Source organism: Pseudochaenichthys georgianus, unplaced genomic scaffold, assembly GCF_902827115.2.
Source record: "Pseudochaenichthys georgianus unplaced genomic scaffold, fPseGeo1.2 scaffold_1020_arrow_ctg1, whole genome shotgun sequence".
Classification (NCBI taxonomy): domain Eukaryota; kingdom Metazoa; phylum Chordata; class Actinopteri; order Perciformes; family Channichthyidae; genus Pseudochaenichthys; species Pseudochaenichthys georgianus.
The window spans coordinates 15,789-29,864 of NW_027261994.1; the positions used below are offsets into that span (position 1 = coordinate 15,789).

General features: G+C 43.2%; 1 protein-coding gene across 1 annotated transcript in view; it reads right to left on the reverse strand.

The window, feature by feature from the left end:
* Positions 1-14,076, reverse strand: part of LOC117440521 (glutamate receptor ionotropic, delta-1-like) — a gene marked incomplete at its 5' end in the record, with an annotated part of 47,959 nt that overhangs the window by 13,649 nt on the left and 20,234 nt on the right. Inside the window, 2 exons of the mRNA XM_034076759.1 lie at positions 1,321-1,429; positions 7,133-7,252. Coding sequence (XP_033932650.1) covers positions 1,321-1,429; positions 7,133-7,252 — 229 coding nt within the window. The remainder of the gene's footprint in view (positions 1-1,320; positions 1,430-7,132; positions 7,253-14,076) is intronic.

Genomic DNA, 14,076 nt, shown 5'->3' on the forward strand with positions numbered 1-14,076 from the left:
TTGTTGACATTTGTATTTGTTGTATTATTTTGTAATCTGATATAATGTTTTGCCGAATGTAATAATGATTAATCTGTCATTGCTTTAATTATTAATTCAGGGTTCAAGCACATACTGGATTAGTATTATTCACACACACACACACACACACACACACACACACACACACACACACACACACACACACACACACACACACACACACACACACACACACACACACACACACACACACACACACACACACACACACACACACACACACACACACACACACACAAGTTCCAATCTACAAAATGCGTCTCTCTCTGAGGCCGTTTCAAAGTGAATACACTCATCTGAATGGCAATTACTGTACGTATGTGTGTGTGTGTGTGTGTGTGTGTGTGTGTGTGTGTGTGTGTGTGTGTGTGTGTGTGCCTGTGTGTGTGTGTGCCTGTGTGTGTGCCTGTGTGTGTGTCCCAGCTTTTGATTTCGACCCCTTTGTGTTCCTCTAAAGATGGCGTGTGTGTGTGTGTGTGTGTGTGTGTGTGTGTGTGTGTGTGTGTGTGTGTGTGTGTGTGTGTGTGTGTGTGTGTGTGTGTGTGTTGGATAGGTAGCGCTGCTGCAGGGAATTCAAAACGTCATGCATTCTGTTTCTCCATCATGTATACATGACACACACATGTCTTAAGCATGGCTTTAAGCTCTCGCTCGCTTCAGAACAGACGGGTGTATCTCAAGAAGCTTCATTTGATGTAGTTCTGCAACAACTAGACGTGTTTCGATAATCGACTACTCAAACATGTAACTAAGGGAAACGACTTTAATGATTATTGATGTTAAAATAACGGGCAATTATTTTCCTATTAAGCGAATAATGGTTTCAGATATAGTGAAACTTTACGGCTTTTTATTGCTAAATAAGTGGGAACTGCTCAGTAACAGTCTCTCTTACACGCACAGGAAGAGTGGGACATATATGATGAAGACGAGGAAGAGGAGGAGGTGTTGAGATACAGACGTCACGGGGGGGGAGGTCGAGGGAATTGGAACAAACGCTGACATTATTGACTATTGAGCGAATAATAGTTGCATCTGTTCAAACGTTCGTTATTCATTGCAGAATAAGTAGCGAAGTGGGGACTGCTCGGAAAGAGTCAAACTCTTCCAAGCACACGACGAGTCAGACGGAGATACACGAGGAAGAGGAGGAGGTGATGAAGGTGTGCAGATAAAGAAGTCAGAGAATTGGTGGCATTTGGCTGTGCTGTCCACGGGAGACTGAGCTGCAGAAATACAGAAACCTTTAGGAGACAGGAGAGGAGGGAGCGGGCTGACCTTTGAGGAAGAGGAGCAGCGAAGAAGAGGACGAGGGGGAATAATGCATGAGCTGCAGCGAAGAGGAGATGTATCCTCTGACCTGCAGAGGAAGCACTCTTTGCTCCTGCTGGATATTCAGCGCACACAGAACTGATGTCAGACTGAAGTTCAGCGGTAAAGCCACATTTCCTGCAGAATATGAAATATATATATCTCATAAACTTCAACCTGACCTCTGACCTCCTGTTTGCCGCACACTGCTACATAAACATGGGCAACAGATGTTCATATCGAGCATCTGCAGAGGATGTGACCGCACAGAGAGAGATATGGTCACTTGTGGTGCGTTCACACGATGTTTGGGGGCGGGGCCTTTCATGTAAAGTCAATGCAGAGACGCGGACAGACGCAAAGTCACCCCGGCGGCGCGCATGATGCGAATGCAGCGCGGGGTTGAGGCGATTGGAGGGGGCCGCGATAACCGCTCGAGTTACATTTTTCAACTCGAGCGTCAAATTCACGACCTCCCGGTAGCCAATCAGCGGTGAGGATCTCAGCCTGCCGTCACTGACGTTCAACCAGAAAACCAAAACATCAGCCGTTAGCGGTTAGCCCTCAGAGCTCACAGCTCCTCGTATCTGTTCAGAGACAGAAGTGAAACCAGTCCAAACCACAGACTGCCTGTGGCATGGAGGACACAGGCGCTGCTTTGTTTCTGTCTGCAGGCCGTTGCTGTGAGTGTGGACGGTCGGAGCATATACAACGTTAGCTTAGCCCATCTCCATTCAGAAAACACGCATTGTAAAGGTGTTTCTCTGCCGTCTGTCTGCAGACTCAAAGCATGAACTCATGGTGTTTACTAACCGGTATCAGCGTGTTGTTACTTCGGCATCATTTTGAAACCTGTATTACAGTTAGATCACGGTCAAATATGTTCATCCTGTTGTAGTCGGAGCCCCCTCTCCAGCGGCGGCGCGTCTTGTTTGAATGATGCGAGTAAACACAGCTGCAGCCGCGGGGAAACTCGAGCGATTAGAGCGAACATTCGCATGGCGTGCGGTGTGAACGCAGCATTAGCCGATGTGCTGCATTGTTTCTTGTATAGTGTTTATTGTTAGTGGTTTTATTTGGCCTTCAGTTTGCTTTGTAGCTCGGCCGGTGAGCCCTCGTTAGTTTTGATTAATTTAACAATATATTTTAAGTTTGCAGATCAGTTTCCTCCTCGTTCTTCCTTTCGCCCGGTTATTTTATATTTCGTAACTTCCCCTTTACCCTAAGAGAACGTAACGCCTGATAACACGTCTAGTAAAGTAACATTTTGAGGGTCTTCTGGCAGCTGTTCCCATAATGTCCTGCAGCAGTCAATAAGGGACAACATCTAACTAGAACAGACCTTCACTCAGCGTCCAAGGAGCACCTGAATGCAGTGTTTACATCGTAGCTTATAGTCACACTAGAGTATTTAATTATATGATAACACAATGTGAGAGATTCTGGTTATCAATATCCCCCCATCACTAAGAATTATCATTATTATTATTGTTGTTATTGTGTGTTCCTGCATTCATATGTATTTAGATACATGTGGGAGGAAACACACCAGAGAGCCCTCGTGCTTTGCTCATGAATAACACCGTGTCTTTATGGTCATTAGTGAGCAGCGGGAGGTTACATGAAGTCGTTATGTTACATTATGTTTCTGTGCGGGGGCTTTATCATCTTAACCGTTATATATGCTTTAAACTCCCTCACATCTACTTTTCTTCTTTGAAAACCGTTTATTAAAAATAATAATAATCATTTTAAAAAGACAATACAGTAATAATAAAATAAATAAATAAAATAAGATAAATACATTATTTATTTTATTTATCTTATTTAATTAATTAATATATTTTATTTTATCTTTATTTTGAGAAATAAATAAAACAAAAATAAATAAGATAAATACAATCTGAGGCCATGGTTCTCAGCAGGAAACCGATGGACTGTCCACTCCACGTAGGGAACGAGTCCTTACCCCAAGTGAAGGAGTTCAAGTATCTCGGGGTCTTGTTCTCGAGTGAGGGAACAATGGATCGTGAGATGGGCCGGAGAGTCGGAGCAGCGGGAGCGGTACTGCAGTCGCTTTACTGCAGTCGCTTTACTGCAGTCGCTTTACTGCACCGTGTGACGAAGAGGGAGCTGAGCCAGAAGGCAAAGCTCTCTGTCTACCGGGCCATGTTCGTTCCTACCCTCACCTACGGTCATGAAGGATGGGTCATGACCGAAAGAACGAGATCGCGGATACAAGCGGTCGAGATGGGTTTCCTCCGCAGGGTGGCTGGTGTCTCCCTGAGGGATAAGGTGAGAAGTTCGGTCTTCAGGGAGGGACTCGGAGTTGAGCCGCTCTTCCTTCGCGTCGAAAGGAGCCAGTTGAGGTGGTTCGGGCACCTAGTTAGGATGCCACCTGGGCGCCTCCCTAGGGAGGTGTTCCAGGCACGTCCAGCTGGGAAGAGACCGAGGGGTAGACCTAGGACCAGGTGGAGGGATTATATCTCTTCGCTGGCCTGGGAGCGCCTTGGGACCCCCCAGTCAGAGCTGGTTGATGAGGGAAAAGAACGCTTGGCGCTCTCTGCTGGAACTGATACCCCGCGACCCGACCACGGAGAAGCGGAGAAGATGGATGGACAATAAATACAAATAAAATAAAAATCATTATTCAAGCTTTAAAGTAAAATCTACAGTAAAAATTAAAAGTCTTGAAATTGATCTCATAACATATAAATGTATTTGTAAACTGGCCCTATTTATAATCTTTCTTTTAACGGATCTATCCATCCATCCATCTTCTCCCGCTTATCCGTGGTCGGGTCGCGGGGGCAGCAGTTCCAGCAGAGAGCCCCAAACTTTCTTTTCCCTGGCGACATCAACCAGCTCTGACTGGGGGGTCCCAAGGCGCTCCCAGGCCAGCGAAGAGATATAATCCCTCCACCTGGTCCTAGGTCTACCCCTTGGTCTCTTCCCAGCTGGACGTGCCTGGAACACCTCCCTAGGGAGGCGCCCAGGTGGCATCCTAACTAGGTGCCCGAACCACCTCAACTGGCTTCTTTCGACGCGAAGGAGGAGCGGCTCAACTCCGAGTCCCTCCCTGATGACCGAACTTCTCACCTTATCTCTAAGGGAGACACCAGCCACCCGGCGGAGGAAACCCATCTCGGCCGCTTGTATCCGCGATCTCGTTCTTTCGGTCATGACCCATCCTTCATGACCATAGGTGAGGGTAGGAACGAAAATGGCCCGGTAGACAGAGAGCTTTGCCTTCCGGCTCAGCTCCCTTTTCGTCACAACGGTGCGGTAAAGCGACTGCAGTAAAGCGACTGCAGTACCGCTCCCGCTGCTCCGATTCTCCGGCCCATCTCACGCTCCATTGATCCCTCACTCGAGAACAAGACCCCGAGATACTTGAACTCCTTCACTTGGGGTAAGGACTCATTCCCTACTTGGAGTGGACAGTCCATCGGTTTCCTGCTGAGAACCATGGCCTCAGATTTGGAGGTGCTGATCCTCATCCCAGCCGCTTCACACTCGGTTGCGAACCGATCCAGTGAGTGCTGAAGGTCGCAGACCGATGAAGCCATCAGAACCACATCATCTGCAAAAAGCAGTGGTGCAATCCTTAGTCCACCGAACTGCAGACCCCCCCCCCCCACGACTACGCCTCGAAATCCGATCCATGTATATTACAAACAGGATTGGTGACAAAGCGCAGCCCTGGCGGAGGCCAACCCTCACCGGAAATGGGTCCGACTTACTGCCGAGAACCCGGACACAGCTCTCGCTTTGGGAGTACAGAGATTGGATGGCCCTGAGTAGAGACCCCCTCACCCCATACTCCCGCAGCACCTCCCACAGTAACTCCCTGGGAACCCGGGATCTACATCTATATATTTCTTTGTATTAATGTGTTCAATATGTTATGTAAAAAAGTACACATGTTATTATAGTGCACGAAGGCAGCGCTGTGCGTCACAGAGGTCGTGAACATGAAGAATACATCATGTCATTATACTTATAACAAACAGCTGCAGCGCATCCTGCAGAGGAGGCGATAACATGAACACTATTCATCTGCTTTAAGATGGCGCCCACGTGCGTTTACAAGGGAACGACTGAACGTCTTCGGAGAGTTCATTAAAACCTCCCACTTCCTGTTTAATATTGATTGAGCGGGGCTCAACACGAGCGTTGATAATAAAGATGAACAACTTCTGCCATGATTATAAATATCGATGAAGGAGAGATGTTGTATAAATGATCTTTATTTCTCAGGAAGACGCAGTGCTGTGAACGTGATGTTTAAGAACTACATCTCCCAGGAGGCACTGGGGCAGCAACAGAATAATGGTGGTAATGTGAAGGAAATGTTGATGCACAATAAAAGCCAGAGTGAAATAAACTGCATCACTGCCGACTCAAAGAAGCATCTCACAAATAAACCAAGTATCTTCAGACTCAACAGAGTTTCTTACAACTTACAAAAATGGAATATGTAAAAAATTGACAATCACCATGACAACCTAAACGTCATGAAGAAAACCGAACCAAATATCAACAAAAAAGATTCTACCAAATATATGTAATCTAACTAACTTAACAACATATCTTATAATATTATTAAAAATCTTAAAATTCAACAACATTTATTTAAAATTCAAAAAAATGTCTTAAAACCGCCTAAAAGTTTGAAGCTTAACAAAAAGTGTTCGAAATGTAAAACCTCTTGCACACAAGATAAAACTCTCCCAAGGTAGATTGAGTTATCTTAAGGTATTCTTCACTTGGCACTGCGGTCTTCTGTCTTCCTACATTTCCCAGAAAGCAATTTGGTTTACAACAAAAATACATCTAACAGTGAATTAGCAGGTTCTCTTCGTATCATCTCTTTCGTTTCCACATACAGCGAAACAGAAGAATCCAGGCAATCGAACACAAGCTAAGACCGCCATAACGGATCCGCGCTCTCCCGTTAGCGACAAACAACAACATTTAAAAGCTGCCAGGGTTTTAGAAATACTGATTGAAAGTCTGTTTCCCCTGAAAACAATCACTGCCGGCTTCAACATGGCATTCAACGTCAACAACAACAACAACAACAACAACAGCCTGCAGCTCCTCTGTACAGAGAGGCAGCGCTGACAGGCTAACACTGAGGGGTGTGTGTGTATGTGTGTGTGTGCGTGTGTGTGTGTGTGTGTGTGTGTGTGTGTGTGTGTGTGTGTGTGTGTGTGTGTGTGTGTGTGTGTGTGTGTGTTGGACTGTTTTTGCTGTGAAGAAAAGGGACAGTTCTGCACCAAGTAGAATATGTTAGAAATGGACAAACATAATAATACCTAAATGTCTTAAAAGTCAAACAAATATCAACTTAAAAAATTAAACCAAAAACATGTTATCTAACTCAACAACATATCTTATAATATTATTAAATATCTTAAAATTCAACGTTTGAAGCTCAACAAAAAATAACTCCAAAAATAAATACTAAATATATATTTGACCTTTTGCACGAAAGATAAAAGCACGTCACCTGATTTAAATATCGTGAAGCTTGGCCACGCTTTAGCTGCGATAAGCGAATGCAACTATCTTGTCGTTTTCAAGTTTTCCTTTGCTCAACACTAGCTGTCTTCTCACTGAACGATCACACCCACCTCCCGAGAACACGGCCAACGCCAGCCCAAAACAAAGCCTCCCTTCAGTGTGAATATGTGTAGCTTCGACACATGTAGGCGATGTCGCCCTCGCACCGTCTCTTCGCGGTCCGTTGGGTTTTGAGACGCTGTGAACTCACCCTCTTGATGTCCTTGCCGAAGGTTTCGCTGAAGCTGGAGCCGAGGATCTCAAACTGGACGTGAGAGTTGATGCCGCTGTCCTTAAAATCCATCATGCCCGTCAGACCTGTGATGTTCCCCTGCAGGACAAGAGAGAGATGCATTTACTTTCTCTAACACAACGTGTGTGACTTTATATGAGGATAGGATGAAGGCAGAGGGGGGAGTATGGACTACAAATACTTCGTTACTGTACTTAAGTACATCTTTCTGGTATCAGTACTTTACTCCACTACTTATTTTTCTGAAGAGTTTTTACTTTGACTTCTTACATGTTGAACACAAATACCTGATCAAATCATTATTCTTCAGAGTCACTGCGTGCCTATTGGTTGGAACACGATCCGTGTATCCATCACTTCCTGGTCTTCTCTAAAGAAGAGGGACCAATGGAAACGTTGTCATGTTGCCGTTGGTCAGCATGGAAACATTCATTAGCTAACAATGACATTATTGTTCTATTGATATAAAGGGAGGTCAGGTACTCTTTAAAGCAGCTGCTAGCTATGGGTACTTTCTACTGAAGGACACTTCAAAGCCTCTTTACTTTGACTTGAGGAAAGAACTTTAGTCAGTACTTCTACTTTCACCAGAGTACTTTTAAACACGAGTATCTGTACTTCTACTCGAGTAAAGGATGTGTGTACTTCTACTCGAGTAAAGGATGTGTGTACTTCTACTCGAGTAAAGGATGTGTGTACTTTTGCCATCTCTAGATAAAGGTGGTGGTTTTTGTGTTGGACCGTGAAGGTAGCATGTCCTATAAAGGAACTACAGCACGGTCACATGACTTCACGTCACCACCGCTAAGCTAAAGGAGGCTAATGTTGGGCTATAAAGGAACTACAGCACGGTCACATGACTTCACGTCACCACCGCTAAGCTAAAGGTGGCTAATGTTGGGCTATAAAGGAACTACAGCACGGTCACATGACTTCACGTCACCACCGCTAAGCTAAAGGAGGCTAATGTTGGGCTATAAAGGAACTACAGCACGGTCACATGACTTCACGTCACCACCGCTAAGCTAAAGGAGGCTAATGTTGGGCTATAAAGGAACTACATTATGGTCACATGACTTCACGTCACCACCGCTAAGCTAAAGGAGGCTAATGTTGGGCTATAAAGGAACTACAGCACGGTCACATGAGTTCACGTCACCACCGCTAAGTTATTTAACACCTAAAACCAAAACCACATTCAGAAAACCATTGATCTTCTTGAAACTGTCATAGGTCGTATGTATCTAGCATATCACGCTCGTTATTCAAAGTCAGTTGTTCAGTGTGAAGGCCTCACACACTGCAGCATGAAGGGAACATGCCGCAATGAACGACTCCGTTATATTTGATCTTGTACCCGTCGTAAAAGAGGCCTTGCCAGTCGTGTACACTTTAATGCTCATGCAGATAAAAAATAATGAAGTGACAGAGGGCGGCAGTGAGACAGAGGACATGGAGGAGATGTTCAATAAGAGGCAACAAAGGAGAAGTAGAACAAGAGGAAGGCGGATGAGTCGATAAGATGCCATGAAGCAAATGTTATTCTACAAATAGTAATAATATCAGCCTAATGTTTATATGTGACCGTGCAAGGTTTAACACTAAAACTGTACTTTATAATGTGATTAACAACGTCAGGAAAGAGGCCGAGTTGTTCGAAGATGACTTGGAGAAATGTTGCACCCTACAAAAGATGTTGTGATGTATCTTTCTGCCGACAAACAATAGCTCTTAGGTTTGCACGGAACAGGTACTTTGTTAAGGTTGAGAAAAGTACAAAAGTTGGTACATTTTAGAAAAAGGTCGTACTTTATTCCATGCTGCTTTACTCCTGTTGATACTTGTGGCAGACTCTTTGATGTTTAAACACAAAGGAGACATGCACAAACCAAACTCAAAACTGGGCAGCATTCAGATTTTACTTTAGAGTTTCTATGTCAACGTCACGGCGGAAGATCTTTGGAAGACAAAAGTCCAAAGAAACCCAAAGAAAGAGGACAAAGAGCTTCATCACCGCAGAGACTTTTTGTCTCGTTGTGACCTTTGAAATGTACTGCCTTCGCCCGGTGCTGCTCCTCTAATATCAGGCTGCGTCTCTCGAAGCTTTGTGCGCTGCTGAGCTGTGATATCGGTGTCCGATTGATGACCGCCAGGGACACGAAGCACAGGAACACACAAAGAAACTGACTTTTAAAGACAGCTCTCCAAAAGATATTTAAATATGAATCAGTCGTCAGAACAACGTGGTGGAATCAGACCGAGAGCTTCGTCCATCCGTCTCTCAGAAAGGAGGACATGTTCTTTCACTCAGGAAAACAGGACATGACTTTAATATTAAAACTTTGAAGGTGTTTGAGTTTTGAAAAGACTCATTTCAAGAGTGTGGTTTCAACATGATGGCAAACGTTAGCCTTTAATCAAATGTCTTACTTTAATACATGTATTCCTATCGATTAAATAACTCTTCCAGTAACCATAGCCGGACTGTTTGTAGTTGTTTTGCTTCCATTTGAGTTCAATGTTTGACGTTTTTCTGGCAAAACTTGATCCGTCCTGATTGAATATCGGTTTTCTGACGCCTGTGTCGATCAGATGCCGCTGTGTGGAATGATGACATGCCGTACAGAATGTCCCTCGTTCCAGAGCTGCATTTCTCTGCCTCTGAAAGGCCATGGATTAAATGTCGCTTCATGACTTCCATGTAAAGCAAGACTGAAGACTCCCGTCTCCCAGAGAGGACATGTTTGCCTGTCAGCCGCAAAAGGTCGTCGTCACCTGGAGGGAAATACCGTCTGCTAATGTTTGCTTTGGTTTGTGAGCAGTTTGTTAGAAACTCAGTGAAGCTTCAACTCCGCCATCTTTCTTCAGACAAAGAAGACACGAAGAACTGTCCCCATGTGTTCGGGATATAAACAAGTACTATGTGGCACAGAATTAAGTAACACAATGCAGAGCTTTAGAGAAAGAAATGACTGCACCACGAACAGTATCAAACAGATGGAGATGTTTACCTATTTAAGATCTGAGTACTTCTACTTCTACTCAACTACACGATCTGAGTACTTCTACTCAACTACAAGATCTGAGTACTTCTACTTCTACTCAACTATAAGGTCTGAATACTTCTACTTCTACTCAACTATAAGATCTGAGTACTTCTACTTCTACTCAACTACAAGATCTGAGTACTTCTACTTCTACTCAACTATAAGGTCTGAGTACTTCTACTCAACTACAAGATCTGAGTACTTCTACTTCTACTCAACTACAAGATCTGAGTACTTCTACTCAACTACAAGATCTGAGTACTTCTACTTCTACTCAACTACAAGATCTGAGTACTTCTACTTCTACTCAACTACACGATCTGAGTACTTCTACTCAACTACAAGATCTGAGTACTTCTACTTCTACTCAACTACAAGATCTGAGTACTTCTACTCAACTACAAGATCTGAGTACTTCTACTCAACTACAAGATCTGAGTACTTCTACTTCTACTCAACTACAAGATCTGAGTACTTCTACTTCTACTCAACTACAAGATCTGAGTACTTCTACTCAACTACAAGATCTGAGTACTTCTACTCAACTACAAGATCTGAGTACTTCTACTTCTACTCAACTATAAGCTCTGAGTACTTCTACTTCTACTCAACTACAAGATCTGAGTACTTCTACTTTTACTCAACTACAAGATCTGAATACTTCTACTTCTAATTAACTACAACATCTGAGTACTTCTACTTCTACTCAACTACAAGATCTGAGTACTTCTACTTCTACTCAACTACAAGATCTGAGTACTTCTACTCAACTACAAGATCTGAGTACTTCTACTCAACTACAAGGTCTGAGTACTTCTACTTTAAGGCCCCGTCCACACGGAGACGAAACAGGTGTTATCCGCTATAGTTCTTTAGCGTACGTACGGTTCGTCCACACGAGGCCATAACGGAACCCTCAAACGATAACGCATCCCAAAGTGGGAAGGTCTGGTAACGTAACGCTTGCGGCAGCCGATTCCGTGTTGACGGAAGACTTTTTTGACATCGACTTTGTTCGTTTTTGTCTCCGTGTGGACAGGGCCTAACTCAAGTACAAGATCTGAGTACTTCTACTTTTACTCAAGTACAATATCTGAGTACTTCTACTTTTACTCAAGTACAATATCTGAGTACTTCTACTTTTACTTAAGTACAACATCTGAGTACTTCTACTTTTACTCAAGTACAACATCTGAGTACTTCTACTTTTACTCAGCTTCCTGTCTATTTGTGGTCATTTCTAATCTATTTCGAGTTATTTTACTCCTTTCATTGTGGTTTAGATGATGCTCGTAGTCTTCTGTTTGTCTCGTGGTCATGCTATGTGTGTCTTTGGGAATGTTGTGTCTCTTCCTGGTAGGTTAGTCTCTCTTTTAGGATCTCAGTAATCCATCAGCGACTGACAGTATCTACTGTAGCCCGGCAAACATATGAATCACAGAGAAATTAAATAAAACATCCATCCCCTTCCTCTGTGAGGAATCGCTTGTCTTTCACCGTGACTCCACACTTGATAAAAAGCTGCTTTGTGTTCTCGACACCGCTCATCTGTCGGGGTGAGAGATGATCACGCTGACACTAATATATATCGTCCAGAGACAGAATACAAAGTGAAGGGAAATCGCTGCACGCTTCACAACGAGGAAATGAGATGGACATGAGGTTAAATATGATATCCTCACAAAATATTGATTGATGTGTTGTTGCTCATCAGCTGGATGATAGTTCTGGTTTTGGATGTTCAGACGTACAATATATAAACTCCAGAAGACCGTGGCCTCCCAGCCCGGTGCTTTACTGGAGTACGATTCTGAATCTAAAGATCTGATCACCTCTACTCTTTGTTTTCAGATGAGCAGATGCTTTTAACACTAGAACCGCCAACGGGTACATTTTACCCGCAGCTGTTTTTTGATTGTATGTCACTTTTTTTCAATAACTTATTAAAGTCTCCCAGTCCGTGACTTTTCCTGAAAGTGTGTTATGTACAACCTGATCTCACCAGAATGCGTGACTCCACCACGACTCCTTAACACCACAATGCGTGGTGGAGTCACGAACTTTGTTACATGTACGTGTCAGCACCACGCAAACAAGCCCTATGTAAAGTGAATGAGGCTCCTTTGTCGTGGTGCACACACGCATTTCTACAACGTCCCGCAGTGAGCTTTATTCTATAAAACGTTTTTTAAATCTACTTTATAGCTTGTAGTAACTCACGGGAGGCTTCTTTTATTTTATTTGTATTCATAATTATTTTTATTTTTCGTCAGAATGTAAAAATTACATTAGTTACGAATTTTTGTTCTCAAAAAACAGTGCATTGTGGGTAATGCAACTGTGATTTTTATTAAATTAGTTAGTTTTTAAGGAAGGCCAGAGCTTCAGCTGTGTCCAATAGATTGTTCCCTTTAGTTAACGTTATTTAAAAGATATTACGAGCGTCCATTCTCATTGGATAACGGAGAATTTTACACCCGGAAGTAAGTTTTCTCCTTACTGTCAATTGATTTTACAGTGATATCTGCACTACTCATCGACTAAAAAACACCAAATTATCCTTGTTGATTACACAACATTGATTGGTTTGAATTGTGAACAATGCTTTTGTATTTTCCCCTTCGATTCGGAGAAACAAATATTTTAAGTAGATTTAAAAACCGTGTTATATAATAAAAGCTCACTGCGGGACGTTGTAGAAATGCGTGTGTGCACCACGACAAAGGAGCCTCATTCACTTTACATTGGGGTTGTTTGCGTGGTGCCGACACGTAAATGTAACAAAGTTCGTGACTCCACCACGGATTGTGATGTTAAGAAGTCGTGGTGGAGTCACGCATTCTGGTGAGATCAGGTTGGTTGTGTAGCACCCTCTGTTGTTAACAATTGTCAATATGAAGTCAGATTGAAAAAATCGCCAAAAGAAATGCCATTTATACCTATATCCGCCAGCGGGTAATATTTACCTCATAGAAAATGCAGCGTAAACATGACGTGTTGCTATAGCAACGCCTTTTGTCTACTGCGGTTCCTTATAGATAGAGAGAGAGAGATAGAGAGAGAGATAGATAGAGAGATATATTGAGAGAGAGAGAGACGGATAGATAGTGTAACATCTTGGAGAATACAAGATCTTGGATGACTGAGCTCACGTTGAGGACGTAATGCATGTGTGCAGGTTACGTGCCAGTTGAATGAAGATGGATACTCGCAATGAGAGAAGTAGTCCGCGTCGTCTGTTTATGTAGACAATTATATGTCCATAGAACAGAAGATTACAGATAGATCGATAGATAGTTATAGATAGAGAGAGAGATTTGTACCTAAACAAAACACAAGTCTAACACCAAGCGTTTAAATCAGCACTCTTAGCGATATGTTATACTTCATGCTATCTGCACAAACCATATCATATGAAAAGCTGAGAGTCCACAGATTCTATTGGTATAAGTTTCATCCCTGTGCGATCAAAACTCACTGTTCTGTCTGATAAATAAAAGAACATTGTAGCCTACCTGGAAAATCAATAGCGGGTACATTTGACCCGTTGGCGGTTTCAGGTATACAGCGCCCTCTGGTGGTTCTAGTGTTACATCGCTTCTGAAAACCCACCTCTTCTCCTCAGCGTTTTGACATCTTGCAGATCGTTGCTTTTATTGCTTTTAAATGGTCGATTGTGTGTACTTGTACTTGTTTCATGGTGTGTGAGTGAGCTGTGTGATGTTTGTTTGACCGCACAGCACTTTGGTCTGGAGGCGTTAAAGTGCTTCATAAATAAAGCTGTATTGTTCGAGACGTGGATGTATCCATGTGGATATTTGACATGTTATGTTTTGATATGCAAATGAGGCATTA